This window comes from Tasmannia lanceolata, unplaced genomic scaffold (genome assembly GCF_043159265.1).
Source record: "Tasmannia lanceolata isolate RefF3 unplaced genomic scaffold, GAP_Taslan_0.1 ptg000002l, whole genome shotgun sequence".
NCBI classification, from domain to species: domain Eukaryota; kingdom Viridiplantae; phylum Streptophyta; class Magnoliopsida; order Canellales; family Winteraceae; genus Tasmannia; species Tasmannia lanceolata.
In genome coordinates, this window is record NW_027518679.1 from 30,525,310 (window position 1) to 30,549,091 (window position 23,782).

A 23,782-nucleotide genomic window follows, 5' to 3' on the forward strand; every position below is an offset into this window, starting at 1 on the left:
TGAAAGCCTCCATTGGGTCTGAAGCATGCCTTGTAGGGCATTCACAAAATTATATTGGAAGTAGTATAGCCTTAAATGGTGGCAATTATCTAACCTATATTTTGGGTTTTTGTATCATTCAAACTAGAATTAAATCCCAATGAATCCCATTACAATTATGACAAAAATATATAAGGACAACAAAGGCCTCTCAAAACCCTAATCAACCTTCGCCCCCACTTTTCTGCAAGTTGGCTGACTAACTTGGTCCAAAGTTCATGGCTTCAACAGTGCCCGGACATTCGTCACCATCACCACCGTTTGTGTTGATGATCAGTTAGGTCAGGGTTTGCTTAAAGTAGAGGGGTTTTCTTAGAGGACATTCCTATTATTAAACTCAATGACTTTTTTCTAATTTAGTGATATTTGCCTTGAGTGATGTAAGAATAAACTTGAAAATTATATTTTGTTTCCGGAATTTGCTAGCGTCCATCGCAGAAGGCATTTCACGGCTGATCTGTTGCATGTCAGACCAGCCACCTCGTGGATGAAGACAACAGCTTTTGTCTCCATCCATGAGGTGGCTTACATGCGACAGACCCCCCGGCAAAATGCCCTTTTGCGATGTACCCTAGCAAATCCCATGTAAGTTATATACGAATTTTATCCGCAATTCTATTTGGATAACAATTCGAAACAGATTTCTTTGATTTCTTCCTTTTGTTACAATGAATCATGGATCAAATGATTTTTATGATATGAATACCTAATTCTTATTGAAGCAACCATGTATCTACTATATACAAGTCTTCCTTTAGATTGGCCGCCTCATCGATAGCCAAGAACAGAGCCCTTCACCGCAGGGTGAAGCCTCATTTGTTGGAGAAAATACGCCTTTGTATCATACTAGCGTCACATACACAGTTATAAGTTCGGGGTTCGAGAATAACTTGGCGAAGCTGGTGTTAAAAAGCTAAAAAATTGCATATGCGTATTTTTTCTATTTATTAGACATTAACTATAGGGAAGTGATATATCCGCCCCTTTTGATTACTTGGGACACCCAACAGCAGTGTATCAATGACTACTAGAGGGGCTGATGTACTTCACGTCAGAAGGATTCAATGGGGCCGATTGCCACGTACACTGCTACTGGGTGTCCTAAGTAATGAAAAGGGGCGGATATATCACTTCCCTTACTATATGTATTACTTATTTTTCTAAATAAACAACAAAATAAAATAAAAATGGCAAATTATTTGTCAAATTCTGATTTAATTCAAAATTGATTTGAAAAATATGAGAATTTTTTAATTATAAGGATTTCATATAGTTCATATGCAGATGGACCATAGCAGATGATGGCTGGAAACTAGCAACAATCTAATACAGACTTTTTACCAATTGAATGTGGATCATTACTGAATTGGGCTTAGAGCTTAGAGCTTGTAATTGTAGCTTATTATGATTCTAAAATTGTTATAAAAAAAGGACTGACGTAAGACCAAAATTTAGCGGACTGATTTGGGCAAAACATATTTTATAAAATGGACGTAAAACAAATTTTATGCTCATTTTAGTGTAAAAATGGATGTAAAATTTGTTTTTATGCCCATGTTACGTCGAAGGAAACACAGCTTCAGCTAAAATCATTCTACATAAAATACTGCAAAATCATCATGCAAATAGTTTCCAAATCTCTTCAGGACAATGATCCCCACCTATCAAAGCATAGTAACAAAGTTTGGTTTCAGGAATAAATTGGCGAGGAAAATGTTCAAAAAATAAAATCGGGAAATGTCTGGAAAACTTCGGAGAACGAATCCATTTTTCTTTTTTCTATTTACCATACACGTATCTAATATATATCGTATTTTTTTAATGGTAATAATATATATCTTATTCTTCTAAAAATGACAGCAACAGGCATTGAAGGATTGTTAAGTGCATGTTATAAGCATTGAAGGATTGTTTAATAGACTAGAATGACATTTCAGTTTTCATTTCAGATTTCTCGCTATATTTACAGATAATTTATCAGAAATTGATGTACTATTCTCATATTTTACAGTCAGATAAAATATTCTACACAATATACTGTGAAGTCCATGCTTCAGCAACTGTTGATTGTGCATATAGTTTGGAGTTTGGACACCCCTTCAGGACAATGATCACCACCTATCAGAGCATAGTTACAAAGTTAAATTCGGGAAATGTTTGGAAAACTTCGGAGAACGAACCCATTCTTCTTTCTATTTACTATATGCGCATCTACTATATACCTTGCTTATTCTTCTAAAAAAGACAACAAAAAGCACGGAAGGATTGGTAAGTGCACATGTTTAATAGATTAGGATGAGTTCAGTTTTCATTTCGGATTTCTTGCTATAGCAACAAATAATTTATGAGAAATTGATGTATTATTTGTCTAATTCACTTTAATTCAGAAAAATGCATGTAATTTGAAAAATAAGAGAATTTATGAACTATTTAGTACTTTCAAATTTTAAAACAGGGGATAAAAATTTGGGATTTCTTCAATAACTTTTCAATAATTTAGAGAACTTTGTAACTGTGTATAAAGAGAGAGAGAGAGAGAGAGAGAGAGAGAGAGAGAGAGAGAGAGAAACACAGGAAAAGGAGAAACAAGTGAAACGATTAAAGACTACCTTCAGCTTGGCAACTTCAAGTGCTCGATTTCTCAGCAATGTCAACCTGTTCTTTGAGGGTGCCATAAAGGGTCTGTACAAGATTAAGTAGAAACCGATCCTGCCCATGTTTTGCTAAGAGAGACACTGCCACTGGAAGGTTATCATACATTCCGAGTGGTATAGTAACCTGTAATTTACACAAATGAGCCAATCAAGATTCTTTAATTTTGTAAGTTAGGTTACTTTGATCTGAAATCAACAAACAAATAGAGTACCTGGCAAAATCCAGACATTCCAGCTATCGACAGTAAACTAAAGGCTCTGGCACCGAAGGTTTCCAACATAGACGCCTCTGTCAGTAGTTTTGGCGGAGGTCCAGGAACTGTAGGGATTGCAAGGACACCATAGTCCTACATGAATTATGAAAACATCTTCAAAAGAAGCATCAGACAATATTAGTATTATGAAAAGTCGATTCATGGGCTGCTGGTTGCGCAGAGTGTGACATTAATAAAATAAGATGGTAAGCGTGATCATAGGGAATAAGTTCGCGAAACAATGTGATAACACACTAGATAATTAATTCTCTATATGTGGGACATATTTGTATGACAATCCTACAAGGAGCTCATGATCTCCAGCATTATTCAAAATATCATGGTTTTAAGTGTCGGATAAATATCTTTAAAAAAAAAAGTGTCGGATAAATATCATGGTTTGTATCAGGTTTTCCTTCTACACTTAAGAAGACTTACGAGCAAAATGTGACTTTCATATATACAACAGTTAGGTTAAAGTTCCATAGTCTGGTTTAACAACTAATGTATGTAAGGGAAACTTGTATATGGTGTAGTTGGTGTTGGAACTCAACAGCCTCTGCAATTTGTGCCAACTACAACTAATCAGATTGTTGATATGTTCAAATTTTAGATAATCTCAATTCATGGGAACACATCCACATTACAGAAACATGTTAGATTAGAAGACATTTAAAGAAAGATTGACAAATACCTCATTCAAAAGAGAGAGAGAGAGAGAGAGAGAGAGAGAGAGAGAGAGAGAGAGAGAGAGAGATTCACAAATACCTCCAGAAGAGCACTTAGAGCAGCATGATGTTCAGTCCTTGCTGTGCCACAGATGTCAATGTTTTCATCTGTTGCCCTAAGGGCACCCCAAACTCGTTCTGATATTCCAGGACCTAAATCAGGTTTGACAGCCGTAACCCATTCCCCATGGTTCTTTTTGACTTCATACCTATGTTTCATAATAGAGGCCGTCTCAGCATCAAAACCATAAAACTCGTATAGTAAGGAGTGACGATAAATATTCTGAAAGGCAACAAAGCAACACTGTTCAGTTTGTGCGCACGCGCGCGTGTTGTGTGTGGGTGTGGGTGGGTGTTGGGCGCGGGGGGGGGATAGAGGATGGCATTTGATTGATTAAGAAGCAAGTAGTTAGGACAGCAACAACCCAAGAAAGTTTTGCTATGTTCATATTAAGTAATAAGGTTTGAGCCACTTCCAGAAGATGCTAATGTTTACGCTCAGCTACTCCATTTTGCTGTGGAATATGTGAACAATAGGTTTGATGAAGAATCTCATAGTAAGAAAGGTAATGCGGGAAATAATAACCAAGTCATATGTGAATAATCATCAATAAAGACAGCAAAATATTTAGGACGTGACACAGTAAAGACTCATGCTGGACCCCAAATATCATAATAAAAAATAGAAAAAAGGAACTGCTTCTTCTCAAGTCTAGGAGAAAAGAAAACCCAATGAATTTTACCTATCTGACAAACTTCACACTGTAAACTAGTGAGGAGTGATAAACTCAAGACCGGAAAAATCAGTGAACCATCATCAAGATGATCTGAGATGTCTTGATCACAGGTAATGGAAGAACATGCCATTTTCAAGAGAAGAAAATTGTTTTGGTACAATTTGAAGGTGATAAGATGGGAAAGAAGATACAACGGTAAGCTAGAAAGAAAAGGTGAAGATGAAGGAAAAAGGGAAAAAAAAAGTGAGAAGTAGGCAGGTAGAGGCTACATAAGGTTAAGGGCAAGGAAGAGAGATAGAAATTGGGACCTTACGTGGAGTTTACATGCAAGTGGGCACATTCAGCAGGGACCAAAACAACTAATGGTTTTTATTATCCATTCCAGTGGGCCCCACTCTACTTTTTTTGGCTACACATTCCCTGCATGGCCATCCACCATATAAAAAACTCCTTAAAGGGAGTTACAAGTCAGAAAATGAAAAGAGGTCAAAATTTGAACACCCAGTTAAAAATTAAAGGGAATTCAAAGGGTTGTACAACAACAAAGGGGAACCTAAGGTTTCAAAACAAAGTGGCAAAAAGAAGAAAAAGAAGGCAGAGTGAAATATAACGGTTTTCTCCCAAGTGAAAAGGAGAAATAGATGTGGAAAGAAGCAAGAGTATTAGGGTTCTCGATAATGATGAAGGTAGGATCAAGAAGGGAAGAAGACGTAAAGAATTGAATGAAGATTTTATGGAAAAGAATAGAAAAGAAAAAGACGATGACAAAAACAGAAATATAAGAAAGAAGAAATAAAAACCCAGGGAGGAAAGAATGGGTCAAAGCATAATTAAGCAGGTACAAACAACTCAATCTTTAATGATAAAAACTACTCCTGAATACTCAAATACAAAAACAGTAATAGTTAAACATTTAAAAGCCCGTCAATTTTGTCACTTCCCACCTTTGAAGCAATAGCAAGGCAGATGAGAGTGCCATCAAGGATGGCACTGCAAACTCCTGATTTTCACCACATTTCGCCATAAAATACTTTAAACTCGGAACTTTATCACTAACATAGTCCCCAAGGTTTGTATGGTTAACAATTTCGCCTGCAATATAGGAGATCATAAGAAACTACATTCACTTCGTCACAAACAAAGATCATCATGTACTGAAACGCATCAATAGTGACATGATAATAAAAGATAAATAGTGGAAGAGAGAGAACTTACTTCCAAACAACTTTTCTACAGACTTAATAAGAACTTGAGCAACTCGGTCACTTGGAATACTCAGAAGTTGGAAACAGTCATCTGCGATAATAATATGACTAGGTGGCACAGGATCCACATCAGGTGTTGGCAACAGCACATGACCTACTCGATTCAAGATCACGGGATCCCTAGCAAACCATCCTAGATGGAAAATGTGTCAAAAAATGCAAAGGAGATGCGAATTAATATTGGGGGTAGGGAGCTATGACATGATAATCCTACATTAGCATAAAAATTCAGCATGAGCATAAGAAAATTCCTATGATAAAGAGTCTAGTGCAAGTATGGCATTTGATCCTCGAGCGACATATAAGTAAGATACACATGTTGTCTAGGCTAGGGGTGCAACTCTGGTCGGGTAGGGTCGGGTTGAGGCCAACCCGAACCCCACCCGAGCAACCATTTACTCAACCCGAACCCGACCCGACCCGAGTTCCAACCTACGAGGTTTAACCCGACCCGACCCAATCCGAGATTTTAAGCTTAAAAAAAAAAAAAATTATTAAAAATGTCGGGCTTCACTCGGGTCGGGTTGCCCAAGCCCTCGACCCGAACCCGAACCTGAACTCAACCCGGGTTGAGAAAACTCAGCCCGAACCCGAACCCGACATGAACTCAACCCAACCCGACTTTTTTTCGGGTTGAACCCGACGGGTTCGAGTTGTGCCCGCCCGAGTCGCACCCTTAGTCTAGGCTGATATTTTTCAAATTAAATTTATGCATGACAAGCTCCAAGAGCAGTACAACTATACTAAGAAATGCAGATAAAGGAAAGCATATAATGTTGGTTCAAAGGCGAAAAATAAGGTTTTAAATTTTGGGTTCGGTTTCGTTTGGCACAGAAATAGAAATATTTCCATTTCGATTGAAATTTTGTTAGAAATCTTGTAAAATCACGGAAACATGTGGAAACATATTCAAATGTTGAAATTTTAAGATGAAACTTTGGAAAATGCTAGTAAGCATAAATCCATACTTAGAAAGCATCACACAAGAAGGAAAGCCATCCATAATGGCTTAATAACATAGAACACCAAGTGACGGCATTGCATTGCACATGTCTGGAACTGTAATGAAGTATAAGAAAGTACAATGAACAGGCTCCCCTCTAAGGACACCGACTCTTTGTTACTATTATGCAAATAGCTTTCTACGATGTAAATCATAACACCTTTCCATTTTTTGTCATCCCAACCATTTCAGTCGAATTTTGGGAATTTCAGGAATTTCGATCGAATTTCGGAAATTCCGGTTGAATTTCGGTCAAATTTCGAGAATTTTGGTCGGAAATAATGACATGGAAGGAATTCATTGAGATTCCGTTTCGGTAGGGATGAAAACAGAAACATTTCGGTTGTTTCGGGGGAATTTAAAACCATGGTGACAAATGAAATGAATGAATATTCGGTTATGCATAAGCAAAGGCCTTCAAGAATCCATACTTAGAAAGCATCACATAAGAAAGAAAGCCATCCATAATGGCTTAATAACATAGAACACCTAGTGACATGCAGTACTGCATTGCACATGTCCGGAACTGTAAAGTCAATATAGAAGTACAATGTAATGAAGTATAAGCAAGTACAATGAACAGGCTTCCCTCTAAGCACACCAACTCTATGTTAATATGATGCAAATAGCTTTATACAATGTAAATCATAACACCTTTCCATTTTTTGTCGTCCCAACAATTTCGGTCGAATTTTGGGAATTTTAGGAATTTCGATTGAATTTCGGTCGAATTTCGAGAATTTTGGTCGGAAATAATGACGTGGAAGGAATTCATTGAGATTTTGTTTCGGTAGGGATGAAAACATAAACATTTCGGTCGTTTCAAGGGAATTTAAAACCATGGTGACCAATGAAATAAATGAATATTCAGTTATGCATAAGCTAAGGCCTTCAAGAATTACTTTTAAAAAAATTCAAATCAGGTCCAAAGTTGCTTGAGAGCCCCGGAGTGAAATAGCATAAACAACATAGCCTTGAAATATGCATGCATATGCCTTCGTTCGGCTACATCATTCCACGACGGTGAGTGGGGACATGAAAATTGTTGACGAATGCCATTTGAGAGGCAAAAATAAATCAAAACTCTTGAGAGGTGCACTCAACCCCATCTTTGCTTCGTAGATGCAAGAATAAATATAAAAAATTGAGATTAAATAACTCTTTGAAATATTACATACTAGCCGTTAGTGTGAGATCTTGACGCTAACATGCTATGATACCAGGTGAAATATGAATATATGAGACGGAGAGGAAGAGACGAAACAAACAGTGGAGGATAGGATGTAATGTGCTCCATTCAAAATGAATCAAATATGAGGGTTTACAATGACAAACATACTCATGTACAAATTACAAAAATGCCCACAATGAGGCAATTTTAACCTTTTCTAACCAAGATTTGGTGAATGTTGATGACAATTGATTCTTTTTCATCATGAAAAAAAGTAAAATTTCTACAAGTAAAAATGGGCTTACAATTCCTACTCGATGAAGTAGATAAAGTTATCTACTCCGTCGGTAGAAACACAGTGGGCCCACATTGTTTGGATGATCCAAAGCATTCATTTGGTGGGCCCTGACATAGATAGGGTGTGCCCAAAAATCAGCTCCATACGATCATCCTAACCCTTCGATTTGTGGAGGTTAAAAATGGACAGATTTGTGGAGGTTTATACCCGTCTGTTTTAACCTCCACAAATCGAAGGGTTGGGATGATCCTATGGAGCTGATTTTTTGGGCACACCCAATCTATTTCATGGCCCAATCAAATGAATGGTTTGCATCACCCAAACAATGTGGGCCCTCACTATATTTTTGGCCGGTCGAGTAGATAACGTATCTACTCAATCGAGTAGGAACATCTCTCTCTCTCTCTCTCTCTCTCTCTCTACACACACACACACTGTAATTTTAGCAATATTTTCTGAAATTAACACTCACCAAGTGGTATTTAGTATTTACTATCTTGAAGCAATGAATAAATCGAAGAGTTTGGTTTCTTAATAGGTAATAGATACATGCTAATTATTGAACAGTCAATTTAAGTTCAATCAACAAATGTAGACACTAGCTTCAGTGATTAATAAGTTGTTTCAGATTGTATTAAAAAAAAAAGGAATGCTATTTATATGCTGAAGGAATTGAAAATTTTGTTTCTGGATTTGACACAAGGAAAGTATAATACAATAAGACTGTCCACAATAATTATTGAACTAGAAAATGTGGCCATACTGGATCATTAATTCAATAAATTTGAGTATGTTTGAAATGCAGGAGCGCTGGAAGTCAAGGTGTAAAGTTACAGAAAAGCTTTATTCCTAGGTTATCCACCCAAAACTAATTGAATTGAAGACTCATACTAGTTCCTTACCAACAGTATCAAAGCTCTGAGCCATAGGAATAACACCACTGGTAGAAACAACTGCATGTGAAGGCCGAAATCCAAAAATTCCACAGAAAGCTGCAGGCACCCGTACACTTGCTCCCGTATCAGTACCTGTAACATAACGTCAAGAACATAGCGAAAGAAATAACATGAACCAATACATTACGACTATTCCTTGTATTTATTAAGAGTGGATTCTTAGCAATAATTGGGAAGGATCATTAGGCAGCAAATAAAACTATAATGTCAATGTTTCCTTGTAGATAATTATCACTGCCTTAATGCAAGAGTATAGGAGAAGAACAAAGATATAATAGAGAAAAGAACATTTCATAATCAAAACTAATCTCCAAAACTCAGTATAGAATGTAAGATTTGTTTTTCTAAAGGTAGTATAGAATGTAAGAAATTGTTCGATGTAAGTGCATTGTCCGACTTTGCCATTAAAAAAAAAAGTGCATTATCCAACTTTTTTTCGACTTCATTTTCCCATGCTCTTATAAGGATGAATGGTACTATGGGGTGATGAGCAGACATAATCCAGAGCTCATCAGATCAACAATCAAACTCCTAACTGATAACTTTCTCCAAGACACACAATGCACTAAACACCCCAGTAATGCTTATTCAAGGACAGATTTACAACTAGGAAAGGTCGAAAAACAGGGACAGAGCAACAAAAGGTAGAATCTCCCCTAAGGCTTGCTGAGAAACAGAGGAATGGGCAATGTGGCATATCAGATATGCATCAACTACGGCTTTGAAAAGATAAGTGTACAAACTGGATCAAAGATAATTTGCAAGTCAAAGTGGAGAGCTTAAAAGAGAGACATCTCATAAGTATTCTTATAGAACTTAAGAATATCAAATATGCATCAACTATGGCTTTGAAAAGATAAGTGTGCAAACTGGATCAAAGATAATTTAGAAGTCAAAGTGAAGAGCTTAAAAAAGAAAAAAAACTCAAGTATTGTTGAAGAACTTGAGAATACCAACCCACTACTCTTGCGAAGTGTATTATGTTTATTAGTTAGTATTTCATGCAAATTACTATTTGTTTTATATTTGATAGGGTTAATCATTAGGATGAACCTAGTTGCACTTTTCGTAATTATACTAACATAATTACTATAATATACCCAGTGGCACTCTTTGTAATTATGCTTAACAGATTATTGCAAATATACAAATTCCTGTGTTTGGGGGTAACCTATGTGAATTTTCTCCTTTGTTCTCTTCACTTTCTCTCCTATTCTTAATTTTCTTCAATACAGAGTGTTCTTGAATGTTTTATCTGAACTTCAACAACTATAATATTCTGCTTAAAGACACAATATTTATTTGAACACAGAATTTCACAACCTCAAAGTTTCTAATATATAATGTCAATTTTTTTTTAAATGGTAGCATATTTCATTAAAAAACACAGGGAAGACCATCGTAGTCAACCCAAAACATACAAAGAGAATTAAAAGGAAGGCAAGGAAAAAGATACAAGCAATAAAACAACATCTCATGAAGGGAGGAAATCAAACAGCTCCAACCCCAACCTCCCCACCCCATCCCCAGCTAGTCTACCCGCCTCATTATCGGAAGATCTTCTTATATGCTCGAATATGATTGACGACCATTCCACTCTATCTTGGATCTCATAAAAAAGGTGAGCAAATCTCCGAGGGGGGACGATAGAGCCTCTAAGCCACCAAATAACATTGAGGGAGTCTCATTCCACGAACACCCTGTCCGTATATAATGTCATCCTATGAGCACATTCCATCATAGATATCAATAGCACACATTAACAGTTTAACACTAAACAAAGTTACAAAATTACACAGCGTAAGCATTTGGATCTCTAATGACCTATTTGGGTTGGCAAGAAAAGTTACGAAACGTTACGAAAAGTTGGGAAAAGAAAATTGTTTCCAACTTCCCCTCCTTTTTTGATGTTTGGTAGCACTTGGAAAGGACTAGACCATTTCTTTATCTAGAAAAAATAAAAATAACTGCATTTTCAGCCAAAACTTTCCAATCTAGGAAAAAGGTCAATTCCAAGCAAAATTTTTATAAAAGGTCAGATTTCCAGGACCACTTGGAAATTTTTTGGGATCACTCTCCTATATGAATTTTCTCTTCTCTCCTCACTCCTTTGGCCTCTCTTCTTCCTTTCTTCTCCTGTTTCTCTCCTATTCTTACTCTTCTTTAATTCAAAGTGTTCTTGAATGATTTCTTTGGACTTCAACAAGTATAATATTGTGTTTAAAGACTATTTATTTGAACACTTAACTTTACTACTCCAATGTTTCTAAACCAGCCAATTTAGCGATAAAATAGGAAGAAAAAGCAGAGAAAGGACAGGAAATAGAGATGATATAGTGTGGAGGAGGAGTCAGTACCTGACCAGATTAATATGTAGCGGTACAGAATGTAGTCAATTTGATATGAAAGTTATAGACATGGCAAGTTACATAATACCATGGAAAATCTTTTATGTTACTATAGGAAGTATTTGACAAAGCACCCACATAAAAAACAATCACTTTGATATGGAAGTTGTAGTAGACATGGCAAGTTAGACAATACTTTCTTATTGTGTTCCATGGAAAATATTTTATGTTTTTATGTTTTTATAGAAAGTATTTGCCAACTCATCTACATAAAAAACAATCACCAACAGGCACAAAAATCTCACCTAAAGAGAAATCTACAAGCTTTGCAGAAACTGCCACAGCAGAACCACTAGATGATCCTCCAGGTATCCGATCCGGAGCGGATGGATTAGTAGGGGTTCCATAATGCTTGTTTTCGCCATCCATACTGAAAACAAAAAGTCTTTAGGGTTATATAGATTCAGACATATGATGCGAAACACTCAAGAGCATCTATAAATGAAATTTTAAGTTACTAATGTTTCTAATCCAAACCTGTAGGCCATCTCATCCATGACAGTTTTACCAACACATGTGGCCCCACCTCCTAAGATGGCTAAAACAGCGGGAGATGTCGACATGGCAGCTTCATGAGTCCTTGCCCAGTCTGGATTACCAAATCCAGTCACATACCCCTTGATGTCAAATCTGCAAAAACAAAATTAGCAACATTTAGGATGTAGACAAATAGAAAATTTCCCTGAAATGAAACCAAAATTAGAAGTCCAACATTTATTATTGAAATTAAACCACTGTCCAGCTCAAGTAAAACCAGGCTAGACACAACAGTTAGCAGCGCATGAGACTTCATAAATAGAAGGCCAAAATTTCCTCATAACAATTTATGCACTCTTATAATTCAACAAAAAAAAAAAAACAATTTATTCACTCTTATAGTCTTATTTATTTTTCCAACAATAAATTTACTTTTCCTCATGTCAAATTTACCTCAGAAGTAATCATGCATTAACTAAGCCACTAAAAATGTTCAACATTATTGAGCAGATTACCTCTATCAGCCTGTCAATTTTTCTGCATAATATCAATTAGAGCAGAAACCAAGATTACAACCTTATGCTATCAAAGTAAGAGTTGTTGATTCATATAAATAGGTATTTGGAGTTTGGAGTATCAACAAAAATGATAAAGAAGATGCATTTAATTAAGTAATTTAAATTTTCATTGGTAGGGTATTATCATAATTTGTACATTTGATGTTCTTAATAAAGACTGAGTTAATGAGAGATATAATTAACCTCATTAACGTATTACACTAAGACGTGCATCCTTTTCTCCTCCTTTCACACACTCCTCATTATATACTTGGTATTAAAACATTTTTCTCAATCTTGCTTTTGCCTTCTACATTCTCCACAATCAAACTATAGATTCTAGATGTCAAAAGCTTTCTGCTGGTGGATTCATTGTTGAATAGCCGTTTGTTGGCATTGTATGACCACACTGCTGATGTCAATACAGATTATATGAAATCTAACATAGAGGACATAATGAAGGGTTGGTAGTAGTTTTATTTGCGAATTTTTGCTTATAAATGCGAACTTAGATTGCACCTTTAAGTGCCCAAGTCCACACTCATCCAAGAATAAGTGACTGGTGTTAGGAGAGTCATAGTTGTTTAGTTTCACTAGAACTATTTCAAAATGGAGTTCAGATCATTTAATTTGAAATGGAGTTTATGTTAAGGTGTCGGGGAGATGTATATTTATGTAAGGCCTTAGCACCATCGAAATGGAATGCTGATTGAATGAATGTAAAAATGACTTTTCTGAAACATGTTTGCAAATGTGGGGTGTGATGCCTTCTTCTCCAAGGTGAGGCGCCTTGTACCAAAGTTAGATGCCTAGGACTTGCTTGTGTGACTAGCATGTCTTTTTTAATTATCTGGTTACAGGTATTTAGATATGCTACTTTCTGCTTAGTTCTTGTGTTCTTCCATTTGATTGTGTTAGATCTAGAACTCTGTTTTTCTGTGATTCTAAAAAGTTTTGTGCTTCTCTTTGACTATCCTACATAGCTAATTTTGCACGGAGTTCCCTGTCAACCCAAAAGTCTCAGACACGTTTGGTTGTGCCCTTGGTTAAAGTAATTAACACGAACTTCAACGGCACCCAACAGAGCAAACCTCAACCTAACGTATGTTGTTTTCTTATAGATGCGAATTAAATGTTTCTGATGCCAAGAAACTTAGCTTGGGACTGCAATGATCTTAGTTCATTGACTGTAAGGATAAATTGGTGGGAATGAAGAGAGACTCCCTCAGTATCATTGATTGGGATAACATGGCGAATAACAAAGCTAGGTGTATGGAAGAATATTCAGCCTAAACCTTGAACTAAAATGAAGTCTTAGAGGAGGTTTGTGTCATTGACATGATATTAGGGAAGCCTAGTATTCCTATCTTTTCGCGATAAAATCCAAATTTATCCATCCAAAAAAAAAACCCCTTAAATTATGCTTTTGAGAATGTATTCAAGAAATACAATATGCATATTATGTAAAGATCTAAAGGGTATAATTTTAAAAAGTCTCAAGTAGTTAGACTTGTTTCATTGGAACATGAAGATGATGAAGACTGGATTGAACTCATCCAGCCATTTGATCAAATGGGTATTTTCTATTTAAAGGAAATAAGATATGAGAGTGGAGAGTGAGTTCATAAAATCCAAATTTATCCATACAAAAAACTCTAAAATGGGAATATTCTAAAGGGTATAATTTTAAAAGTCTGAAGTAGTTAGACTTGTTTCATTGGAACATGAAGATGATAAAGACTGGATTGAACTCATCCAACCATTTGATCAAATGGGTATTTTCTATTTAAAAGGAAATGAGATATGAGAGGGGATAGTGAATTCAAATTTAGAAAACAAGAGAAAAAAAAAAGGGCAATTGAATTGTAAGTAAATGAGAAGGAGAAACTTACATGTCTTTGACGGCAAAAGTGAGAGCGTGTAAGGGGAGTTGGGGAGAGTCTGATGGAGGTGGCAATATCAACTTTTGAATGAATGCTCCGAAATCCTGTCTTCCCATCTTCCCTTTCTCACCCATTCCTCTCTATCTTACTACTGCTACTTGAACGGCTAATAAGAGAGGACGATAAAGAGAGGGCTGGTAATATCAATATAAGGGTGTGCATGAGGACGATTTTGCACTCTTCATTTGTTGGAAGGACGGGAGTGTGAGAGCACGACGTATGGATTGGGAAAGTGAAAAGACTTTGAGAGGGCAATGCGGTAATTTCACTTGTCAACTTTGTGGTTATACTATGAGCGCTTGATGTGTACATTAGATGGGAAGCCCCAAAACTCGCGTATGAAGCTAAGTTCTTCCTGTTTAACCAGCTTGGACGATGAAATTTTCGCCCCCTGTAGGATAATGCGCCCGCAGTTAACATGATTTGACGTCAAAAGGCGTTCCACAATTCACGTTAAAAGGGGGTGCGTTATCCTATAGGGGTGAAAAAATCATCTCACAATTATTTATACATGAGAGGGCTAGGCAGAAAATCCCAAAATTGGTGAACCCTTTGGAACGAAGGTGGCATGACGGCGCTAGGGTATTTATTGCCCAACATGAATGCCGAGAATACCCCTAAGGAAACTCAGAAATATCAATGAAAAAGGTATTGTGCTGGGCTGTGGGACATGAATGGAAATAACGAAAAAGTGAGGAAGAATTCAACCCATGATTCACGCTTTATATACAGTATAAGGATAAGGATTTATAAGCTGGAGTTGAAAATAGAAGTATGTGGAATGCACGCCTAGGCCAAACAAAACGTAGGGCCCACATTGTTTGGGTGATCCAAACCGTTCATCTATTGGACCCTGATGTAGTAGATAGGGTGTGTCCAGAAGATCTTCTCTATAGGATGATCCTAACCCTCCGATCCATGGAGGTTTTTATTCTGTGCCGTCCATTATAACCTCCACAATCATATAATCTCTAGAAAAATAGAATAATAGAATGAATGAAGGGTGCCACCTTCGAGGGCGCCCTTATTGGTTGATTTTCTTCTAGGGCAGGAAAATGGAGCACCCTTGAAACTGATTTTTTGCAACTGCGCCCTTCATTCTATCATTCCTCAAAAATATAAATATCTTGCGGTTCATAGTTCACTCTAAAATGCGCGGGAGATGATACACACTCAATAACCGTCTCTCTCTCTCTCTCTCTCTTTCTCTCTCTGATAAAATCAAATCCGATTATAACTACCACCTCATTACTCTCTCTCTCTCTCTCTCGCTCTCTCTCTCTCTCTCTCTCTAGAATCGAAAATGGAAGGTTTCACTTTTCCGGCAGGGATTCCGGCTAACTGCGATGACGAATGTAGCATCTGTCTCGAACCGTTCTCCGTCGAGGATCCGGCAACCGTACGATTTTTTTTGCCCTATATTCCAATCTTTTATTTTGATCTTGATTGCAATAATTCGAGATCTTTTGTGTATGTTGTGTGAAGAGGACTTTTCTAATTCTGCTGTCTCTGTGTTCGAGACTTTGTAAAATCTAGGGTTTGCAATTTGAACGGAAGTGGGGGATTGAGCTCTGGTACTCATGAGATTTGTTCGAGTTGAAATTGAGTCTGACTAAATTAGGGTTTTGATTTTTGTATTATTTCGTGATCCTCATGTTTCCGAGTTTTGATTTCTCTTTTGGTTCTTATCCAAGGTTTTAAATTTTGGTTTTGGTCTCAGCAAACGAAATTTTGATCAAAATCTTGTAAAATCGCGGAAACATTTATGTAATAATTCACGGCTGAAATCTATGTCAGATTCTTAGTTCTTGGTTTTTCTTTTTATTTTTTGTCATTTTTTAGAAATATCTTAAAGTGATCTCATTGTTCTTCTTTTTACTGCGAGCGGAGTTGATTTTTGTGGGAAACTTTGCTTCCTTTTTAATATGAAAACTTGCATTTCATTTCGACAGAAACTTTGCCTCTTTTTTTCTTTTCTTTTTAATTATGAAAAGTTGCATTTTTTTTTTCATATTTCAACCAAAACATTAAAGAAATATCGAAATTTCAGTGAAATCTTGTAATTTTTTTAATCCAAGTAGAATTAGATTAGGTAGCAGCAGCCGATATCGAAATATTTCGGCTGGACGAATTTAAAACGATGTACTTATCTATCCTTGTTCTTTGATTGATGATTTTGAGCTTCTGATTGCCGACAATTGGATTATTGCTACTGATGTTTGGTTATTCATAGGATTGTTAACGAAAACATAATGTTTTATCATTGCGTCAATTATTAAAGCTGTTAATATTAAAATATTGATCCAAGCAGTGAGCAACATCATCTCCAGCTGTTCATGGTGTGCTCATGATGAACTCAAGGTTACAACGCGATGGTCATCCATACTAGGGCTAATGGGGAACCTCTAGTGGAAATTTCACATTACAAAAAGATATCCTGATTGATTTTTTTTTATCTGGTTGATGGTTTCAGGTTACTAATTGTAAGCGCGAATATCATCTTCAGTGCATCCTTGAATGATAGGCCAAATTACCATCAGATTCAGATTATATCTCACCATGATATGATTATTCTTAGTTCACATGCATATTTATTTTTTGGCAAACTTATGTGGGTATTGGTTGGTATCTGAATTGAGAGCTTAAATGGAAGTAAAATTCATCCTACAGGTCACAAAGAAGCAAAGAGTGCCCGATATTTGGCAGTTACTTGTTTTGAAGGATCCTGTCAGGTAACTTCCTTCTTTCCTTCTTTTTAAAAAAGGAAAAAAAATTTACTATTTGAAGCTTTCCTTACAAAAGTTTGGAAACTGTGATCTGTTTCCCATGGTTTCTTTAGATATTTGTGTAGATTTTTTCAAGTTGGCGTGATCAAGTAGCTTTATAGTTCCCAATTATGCTCAATTTTCTTAATCATTAGATGTTTCTTTGAGTGGATATATTTGTAATTTTTCATTTTTAATATATTTTTTGGTTTTTATCCATAGCCAAGAGCTTCTTGCTGCAGTGGAGATGGAAAGAAGCTTACGATCAAGGCACATATGTTCCAATGTATCAACATTTACTTTGAATTTCAGTGTCATTTATTTAGTTTGATTGGTTTTGTTAGAAGCTTAAGTTCTTGTATATTTATGCTGAATTTGTTTTATGTGTTGAAAAGTGGAATTCTTAGGTTCCGTCCATTGATAGGAATAGGACTCATTCCCAAACGCCTGTTGTTGATCCAGTAGAAAGTAATAGTTCGGGCAATTTTCCATCTCCTGAGGGTAATTCTACAACAGCTACATTATCGCCTGCTATGGAAATCCAACCTCAGGCATCTGTTCCTTTGTCTCATGGTCCTGGTATTGTGGATGACAAGGATGGCCCCGTTAAGCCCAGGTATCTAACTTTCAAGTATTGGTTTGTTGCCATACTTAACACTGTCTACCTAAATCTCTGTACATTATTTTTTTTTTTGTATTGAAAATCTCCAGTGATTATTGATTTAAGCTTGTGTGACAAGGGACACCCATTTGTTAAGGATTATCTAGTCAGACATGTTTTGACTGTAACAGGAAGTAATCTTAATTTTCTGTATTTCTTATTTGTTATGTTTTTAAGTTGCTCTTGTGGACTAAAAATAATAATTTTACATACTTAGATTCTTCGAATGCAAGATTTATATGTTCTTTAATATTTACATGTTTTTTATGGATATGTGAGCTTGATGAGTTCCCCAGGTTAGCATGTCATACCACAGTACAGTGTTCTTGTATATAGTACAGTGTTCTTGTATATACCACATTGATATTTATCCCGATACTGAAATTTATGGGTATGGAATGCAGGAACAAGATGACCATGGTACCATCAATATTTTTGTTCTTCAATTTTTTTTTACGACCTGATCTCTTCTCTGATAACCATATATTATGGTGATGTCTGATGAATTAAACGTTAATGTCATCTTATTAAGCTGAGTTTAGATAGTCAAAGTCATCATTTCTTTTTTGCTTTTTTTATTCAATTTTTTTACGACCTGACCTCTTCTCTGATAACCATATATTATGGTGATGTCTGATGAATTAGACTTTAATCTCATCTACCGTTTGCAATATGGAATCACTTCCTACTGTTCTTCTGTTCCTAGAGATTCTTTTTCCTCTTTATCACAGCATTCACTATCTTAATGATCCTTTGGTTTTTTGTTCAGAATACTTTCTATCCAAACAACACCAGGTCCACAGAGATCACGACAATCAAAGCTACTTTCATTCTCAAAGTCTTTGAAGTCTAGATTGTCTGCAGCCTCTTCCAGGTAAATAAATGCATTTTCCCCCTTGTTGGAGCTCTGTATTTTAATACATTCACCTTTGTGACATGCATGCATATTTGTAACAGATATAAGGAATCGATCTCAAAAGGTACCAAGGGTTTCAAAGATATACACAATCACGCAATCAAGATAGTCGTCAAAGGAGCCCACCGTGACGTGACAGCAAGTATTGCACGTGTTTCTCAAATGATGGAACGCCTCGATCATTGCTTAAAGAGAAATAGAGGTTTTTGTTTCGTTTCCAATGCTGTTGAGGGGAACCCAGAATCCTCTCCTAAAGGTCATCTTGGAGTTGCTAAGGTGCATGTCCAAAACTCCTACCTTGCAAATTCACACTCTTGCTATTTTCCATGGACTGAATTTCTTTCATTGCCTCAGCTAGTCAGCTCGACCCTCTCTCGTTTGCCTCTAATAAAATTTCTGTTATTATTCAGTTTATTTTCCAGTTGTCTATTCCAGCTTTCATGGTCTCTCTTTGGATATTCTCGGTTAGTTGATTATCACTTCTCTATGTTATTTGAAGGGATTTTTTATTTTAATTAGTAAATTTAATGCGTTAAGAATTAATTACTTAGAAAAACCGATGCAAAATCTTCAGCTGGAACTTTCAATGTCCCCATGTTTCAACGATGATATTCTGCTGATTTTTGTAAAGGGACCGTAATTGGCTAACTTTGACTCTCTTTGGTTGATGTTGCATAGTTTAAATCTTCTGCATACTCACTAGCATAATATTACTAGAAGATGGTTAAGTTTCATAAATTGAAAACCTAAGAGATTTAAGTTGAAAGAAGCAAGTTCCATTTCAAAAAAAAAAAAAGTTGAAAGAAGCAAGTTAGAAGAAAATAAGAACCACAAACTCGAGAAATGCACCAGAACGAGCACATGAATTTTATTCCAATTATCAGGATAATAAATTTTCTAGCATACTCACTAGCATAATAAATTTTCAAAAGGATTCATTAGCCGACCCCAACTAGTTTGGGACAAAGGCTAGTTGAGTTGAGTTGAGTTATCAGGAACTTGTGAAACCGTAAGCCTCTAGATATTAGTCATGAAATTTCTACTTTAGTACAATACAAACCCTAACTCATTACAAATGGAAACAACTTTTCCTATGCATGGGTTTAAGTGGAGGTGGTGGGGCCCACCCCATCACAATATGGTGTAAAAGGGAAGGCCCCACCACTTTAGGCTCTCTCTCTCTCTCTCTCTCTCTCTCTCTCTCTCTAAAGCCTCTTTCAAAAGCATTCCGCGCACACCATCTCTCTCTCTCTAAAACCACCTTCTCCCTTGGCAACCGCAATAGAATTGCTGGAAAACGGGAATGAAAGTGGCAAAATCGAATTTCAAGGGCAAAACCGAATTAGTGTGTTTGGTTGCACAAAAGTCAGGATGGCTTAAGGGTTTTTTTTGGCATTTGGGTACCACGTCAGCAAAACTCTATTTTTGGTTGCCAATCTAGCATTGAAATCCTCGGAGACTCATGTCTATTGATTAATCATTGGAGGTCTATTGATGTGTCACCCTTGTCCCCTCCCTATAATATCCAAGTCCCCAAACCACAAAAAAAGGTCAGATTTTGCTTGGATTTCATGGAAATGATGCTCTCTCTCTCTCTCTCTCTCTCTCTCTCTCTCTCTCTCTCTCTCTCTCTCTCTCTCTCTCTCGAATTTCAAGGGCAAAACCGAATTAGTGTGTTTGGTTGCACAAAAGTCAGGATGGCTTAAGGGTTTTTTTTGGCATTTGGGTACCACGTCAGCAAAACTCTATTTTTGGTTGCCAATCTAGCATTGAAATCCTCGGAGACTCATGTCTATTGATTAATCATTGGAGGTCTATTGATGTGTCACCCTTGTCCCCTCCCTATAATATCCAAGTCCCCAAACCACAAAAAAAGGTCAGATTTTGCTTGGATTTCATGGAAATGATGCTCTCTCTCTCTCTCTCTCTCTCTCTCTCTCTCTCTCTCTCAAGAGAGAGAGAGAGAGAGAGCGAGAGAGAAGGGTTCCTGCGCTCGAGCGCAGATAGCTTATCTGTGCTCGAGTGCTGGAAAGCGGGGTGGTGCCACATTGGGGGGGGGGGGGGGGGGTGATCCTAAGCATTCATTTGACAGGCCCCATCATGGATGGGGGGCGTACAAAATATCAGCTCCATTGGACCATCTTAGGGCGTCCATTTGTGGGGCAAAAAATGGACAGATACTGTTTGTCCACGAATCTTCCCATTTTTGGCCCCACAAATGGACACCCTATGGTGATCCAATGGAGCTGATTTTTGGTGGACACCCTATCCATGAAAGGGCCCATCAAAGGAATGCTTTGGATCCCCCCCCCCCCCAAATGTGGCCCACCCCTGTTTCTGCACTAGAGCGCAGGAACCCTTTTCTCATATATATATATATATATATTGGCAATGACACCCCTACCACTATATGAGGTTGACAACCAAACACTTCTACCACTATTCTCTGAGGTAAGTTCCAGGCAAATCCAATGTTTGTCTCCTCCAATCGTTTGAAAATTTCCTGATATTTCTCTGAAACGACCAAAATGTTTCCATTTCCATCCCCACTAAAACAAAATCTTAATGAATTCCTTCTATGCCATTATTTCTGTCCAAAATTCTCGAAATTCGACCAAATTTTCTGAAATTCAACCGGAATGGTAAGAACGATAAAAAAAATGGAAAGAGGTTATGATTTGCAATGCATTTAATTTCATCAATCTATAGAATGATAATTAGTAGGCAATATCATTGAATTCCACAGCAAAATAACCATATCTTGTGCTTGGTATGTCAGATCGACACGAGACCAATAATACCTTGTAACTCTATGCGGTATTGACGTAGAGTTGGAGTCCTTGGAGGCAAGGCTGGTCATTATACTTTCTTATACCTAATTACATTATACTTCTTTATTGACTTTACTATTCCAAACATGTGTGACAACGCATGTTACTAGGTGTTTGATGTGATTAAGCCATTATGGATGGCTTTCTTGCTGATGGTTTCTAAGTATGTATTCGTGCTTTTTCTAGCATTTTTCAAAGTTTCATCTTAAAATTTCATCATTTGCATATGTTTACATACGTTTCTGTGATCTTACAAGATTTCCACCGAAACCGAAATTTAAAACCTTGTCTCCTCCCTGTTTACTACTTATTCCACTACTCTCTAACTCTATGCCGTGCAACCAAATAGACACTAGGGATGGATAGATAGACACGTGAAAAAGAAGGTTAGCGAAAACCCTATATTTGTTGGGTGGGGGGAAACAGAAATTTGCGGGTAGAAAAACTTAAACGTTAGCGGGGGAAAATAAGAAAAAGTGGCAAACCCAAAGTTCAAGGGGAAATTTTTTTCCAATAAAAATGTTTACCAGAAAAAAAGAGAATGATAAAGGAAAGATACATGGTTGGCATATTTTATAGATAAGTAGCTGTATGTACAATCCAAATGTTGGACTGAAGTCATTTCGCTCTGGGGAAACGTTTTTGAAAGCCCTCAAATCTTTCCAAAACGATTTTCCTTGCCATAGTTTCATCCTACTAATATATTCTTTCTAGAATCATCCGCCTACAAAGTATATTTAGTCTCATTTTTTTTGGTGGGGGATGGAATCTCAGCGATAAAACCCACTTTTTAATTTCTTTTTTATTTTTTGAAAACTAACCCACTTTTTAATTTCAACTCTAAGTTTAAGATTCTATGTTTACTCCCAAGAGTTTCCAAGCTGAAAGTCGCGTTTAACTTCCTATTTTCATTCCTTGCCCACATCTGCTACTGTAAATTAAGAAATCCAAATTGGAAACTTTCATCTCTTTGCTCACTTTCATAGCATGGTTTAACAAGCCAAAACATCCTGCTTCAGCAATCATAGTTCATCAAGTAATTGTTGATCAATTGATTTTTCATTTTATGCAAGTAATTTTGTGTAGATAAATGGTAAAACTTTTTTTTTGTACGTGTTCGCTACTTGATCTCCATGCTTCAAATTGCTGTACTCAACTCACTAAAATCCTTTATTATAGTCTCTTTTCCATTTTCTTCCAAAGAGTAATTTTCTCCTTCCATACATCACCATCTAATGGCTTTGTGTTGGTCCCACCATTGGACTGTGTAGGACTTCAATTCGAGACTTGAGAGGCATAAGTTTGACTTTTTTGTTCTCTGGAACCTCCATATATTTGAAGAATTTCCATACAGTGCTAAGCTAATAGAGAAATTGCTCCCAATGCTGTTTTCCATGGAACTCCAGAAATTCGACTTTGTACTTAAAATGGCCCTCCTATGGTCTGTTAGTTGAATCTTTGTTGAGCTCCATCTTGAAAAAAGGGCAGCCCAGTGTACCAGGCTCCCGCCATTGCGGGGACTGAGGAGGGCTAGATGTACACAGCCTTACCCTTGCTTTGCAGAGAGGCTGTTTCCGTGACTCGAACCCGTGACCACCAGGTCACAATGGAGCAACCTTACCCTTTCGCCAAGGCTCGTGAGCTCCATCTTGAAGATTGTGATAAACCCCTCATATAACATTGTCCTGAATTTGGTGTTCGTTTACCTTCTTAAACACATGGATAGTGGGGATTAGGAGGGTTTTGCGTTGCCATTCAAAAAAAGGAGGGTTTTGCGTAACTCCTACACTCCCACTGGTTCATCAAGGTTTTGATGCCCTCAACAAGAGGTTAACTTGTCTCTACTCTTAATTTGAGTCATAAGCTTGTCTTTCTTGCCCTTAGGTACCTCCATATATTTGAAGAACTTTTCATCAATGCTATAAGCCAACAGAGAAATTGATATTGATGTTCATTGAACTCCGGCAATTCAACCTTAGTACAAGTGCCCCACCTATGGTCTGAATGTTAAATCCCCTTGATTGTAATAAATCTCGATTAGCAACTAGTCCTGAATCTTGGATTCATGGATTCCGACTCAGAAATTTTCCCTTTTCTTGCTTAGCACATGATTAATGGG

General features: G+C 36.9%; 2 protein-coding genes across 2 annotated transcripts; one reads left to right on the top strand and one right to left on the bottom strand.

Moving 5' to 3' along the window:
* Nucleotides 1-1,947: 1,947 nt before the first annotated feature.
* Nucleotides 1,948-14,683, bottom strand: LOC143862680 (amidase 1-like). The gene is made up of 10 exons (XM_077373784.1): nt 14,440-14,683; nt 11,991-12,143; nt 11,759-11,883; nt 9,052-9,177; nt 5,628-5,810; nt 5,357-5,504; nt 3,716-3,884; nt 2,906-3,040; nt 2,649-2,817; nt 1,948-2,157 (listed from the first exon to the last, which is right to left on the bottom strand). Exons 1-9 carry the CDS (start codon nt 14,562-14,564, stop codon nt 2,665-2,667), a joined length of 1,317 nt encoding a protein of 438 aa, XP_077229899.1. The 5' UTR covers nt 14,565-14,683; the 3' UTR covers nt 1,948-2,157; nt 2,649-2,664.
* A 1,029-nt stretch (nt 14,684-15,712) lies between these two features.
* LOC143862789 (E3 ubiquitin-protein ligase RHF1A-like) lies at nt 15,713-23,577 on the top strand. The gene is made up of 7 exons (XM_077373823.1): nt 15,713-15,889; nt 17,161-17,222; nt 17,478-17,541; nt 17,663-17,871; nt 18,686-18,790; nt 18,874-19,296; nt 22,935-23,577. Exons 1-7 carry the CDS (start codon nt 15,794-15,796, stop codon nt 23,026-23,028), a joined length of 1,053 nt encoding a protein of 350 aa, XP_077229938.1. The 5' UTR covers nt 15,713-15,793; the 3' UTR covers nt 23,029-23,577.
* The last annotated feature ends 205 nt before the right edge of the window (nt 23,578-23,782 follow it).

What these genes read in the sequence shown, in the direction of transcription:
- LOC143862680 (XM_077373784.1), bottom strand. Translation starts at nt 14,564, where the DNA reads ATGGGTGAGAAAGGGAAGATGGGAAGACAGGATTTCGGAGCATTCATT. An exon ending in TGTAGAAAAGTTGTTTGGAA is followed by an intron (nt 5,505 to 5,627) that starts GTAAGTTCTCTC and finishes CCTATATTGCAG; the next exon opens with GCGAAATTGTTAACCATACA. An exon ending in CTCTAAGTGCTCTTCTGGAG is followed by an intron (nt 3,041 to 3,715) that starts GTATTTGTGAAT and finishes TAATTCATGTAG; the next exon opens with GACTATGGTGTCCTTGCAAT.
- LOC143862789 (XM_077373823.1), top strand. Translation starts at nt 15,794, where the DNA reads ATGGAAGGTTTCACTTTTCCGGCAGGGATTCCGGCTAACTGCGATGAC. An exon ending in CAAGGCACATATGTTCCAAT is followed by an intron (nt 17,542 to 17,662) that starts GTATCAACATTT and finishes TGGAATTCTTAG; the next exon opens with GTTCCGTCCATTGATAGGAA. An exon ending in TCTCTCTTTGGATATTCTCG is followed by an intron (nt 19,297 to 22,934) that starts GTTAGTTGATTA and finishes TGGACTGTGTAG; the next exon opens with GACTTCAATTCGAGACTTGA.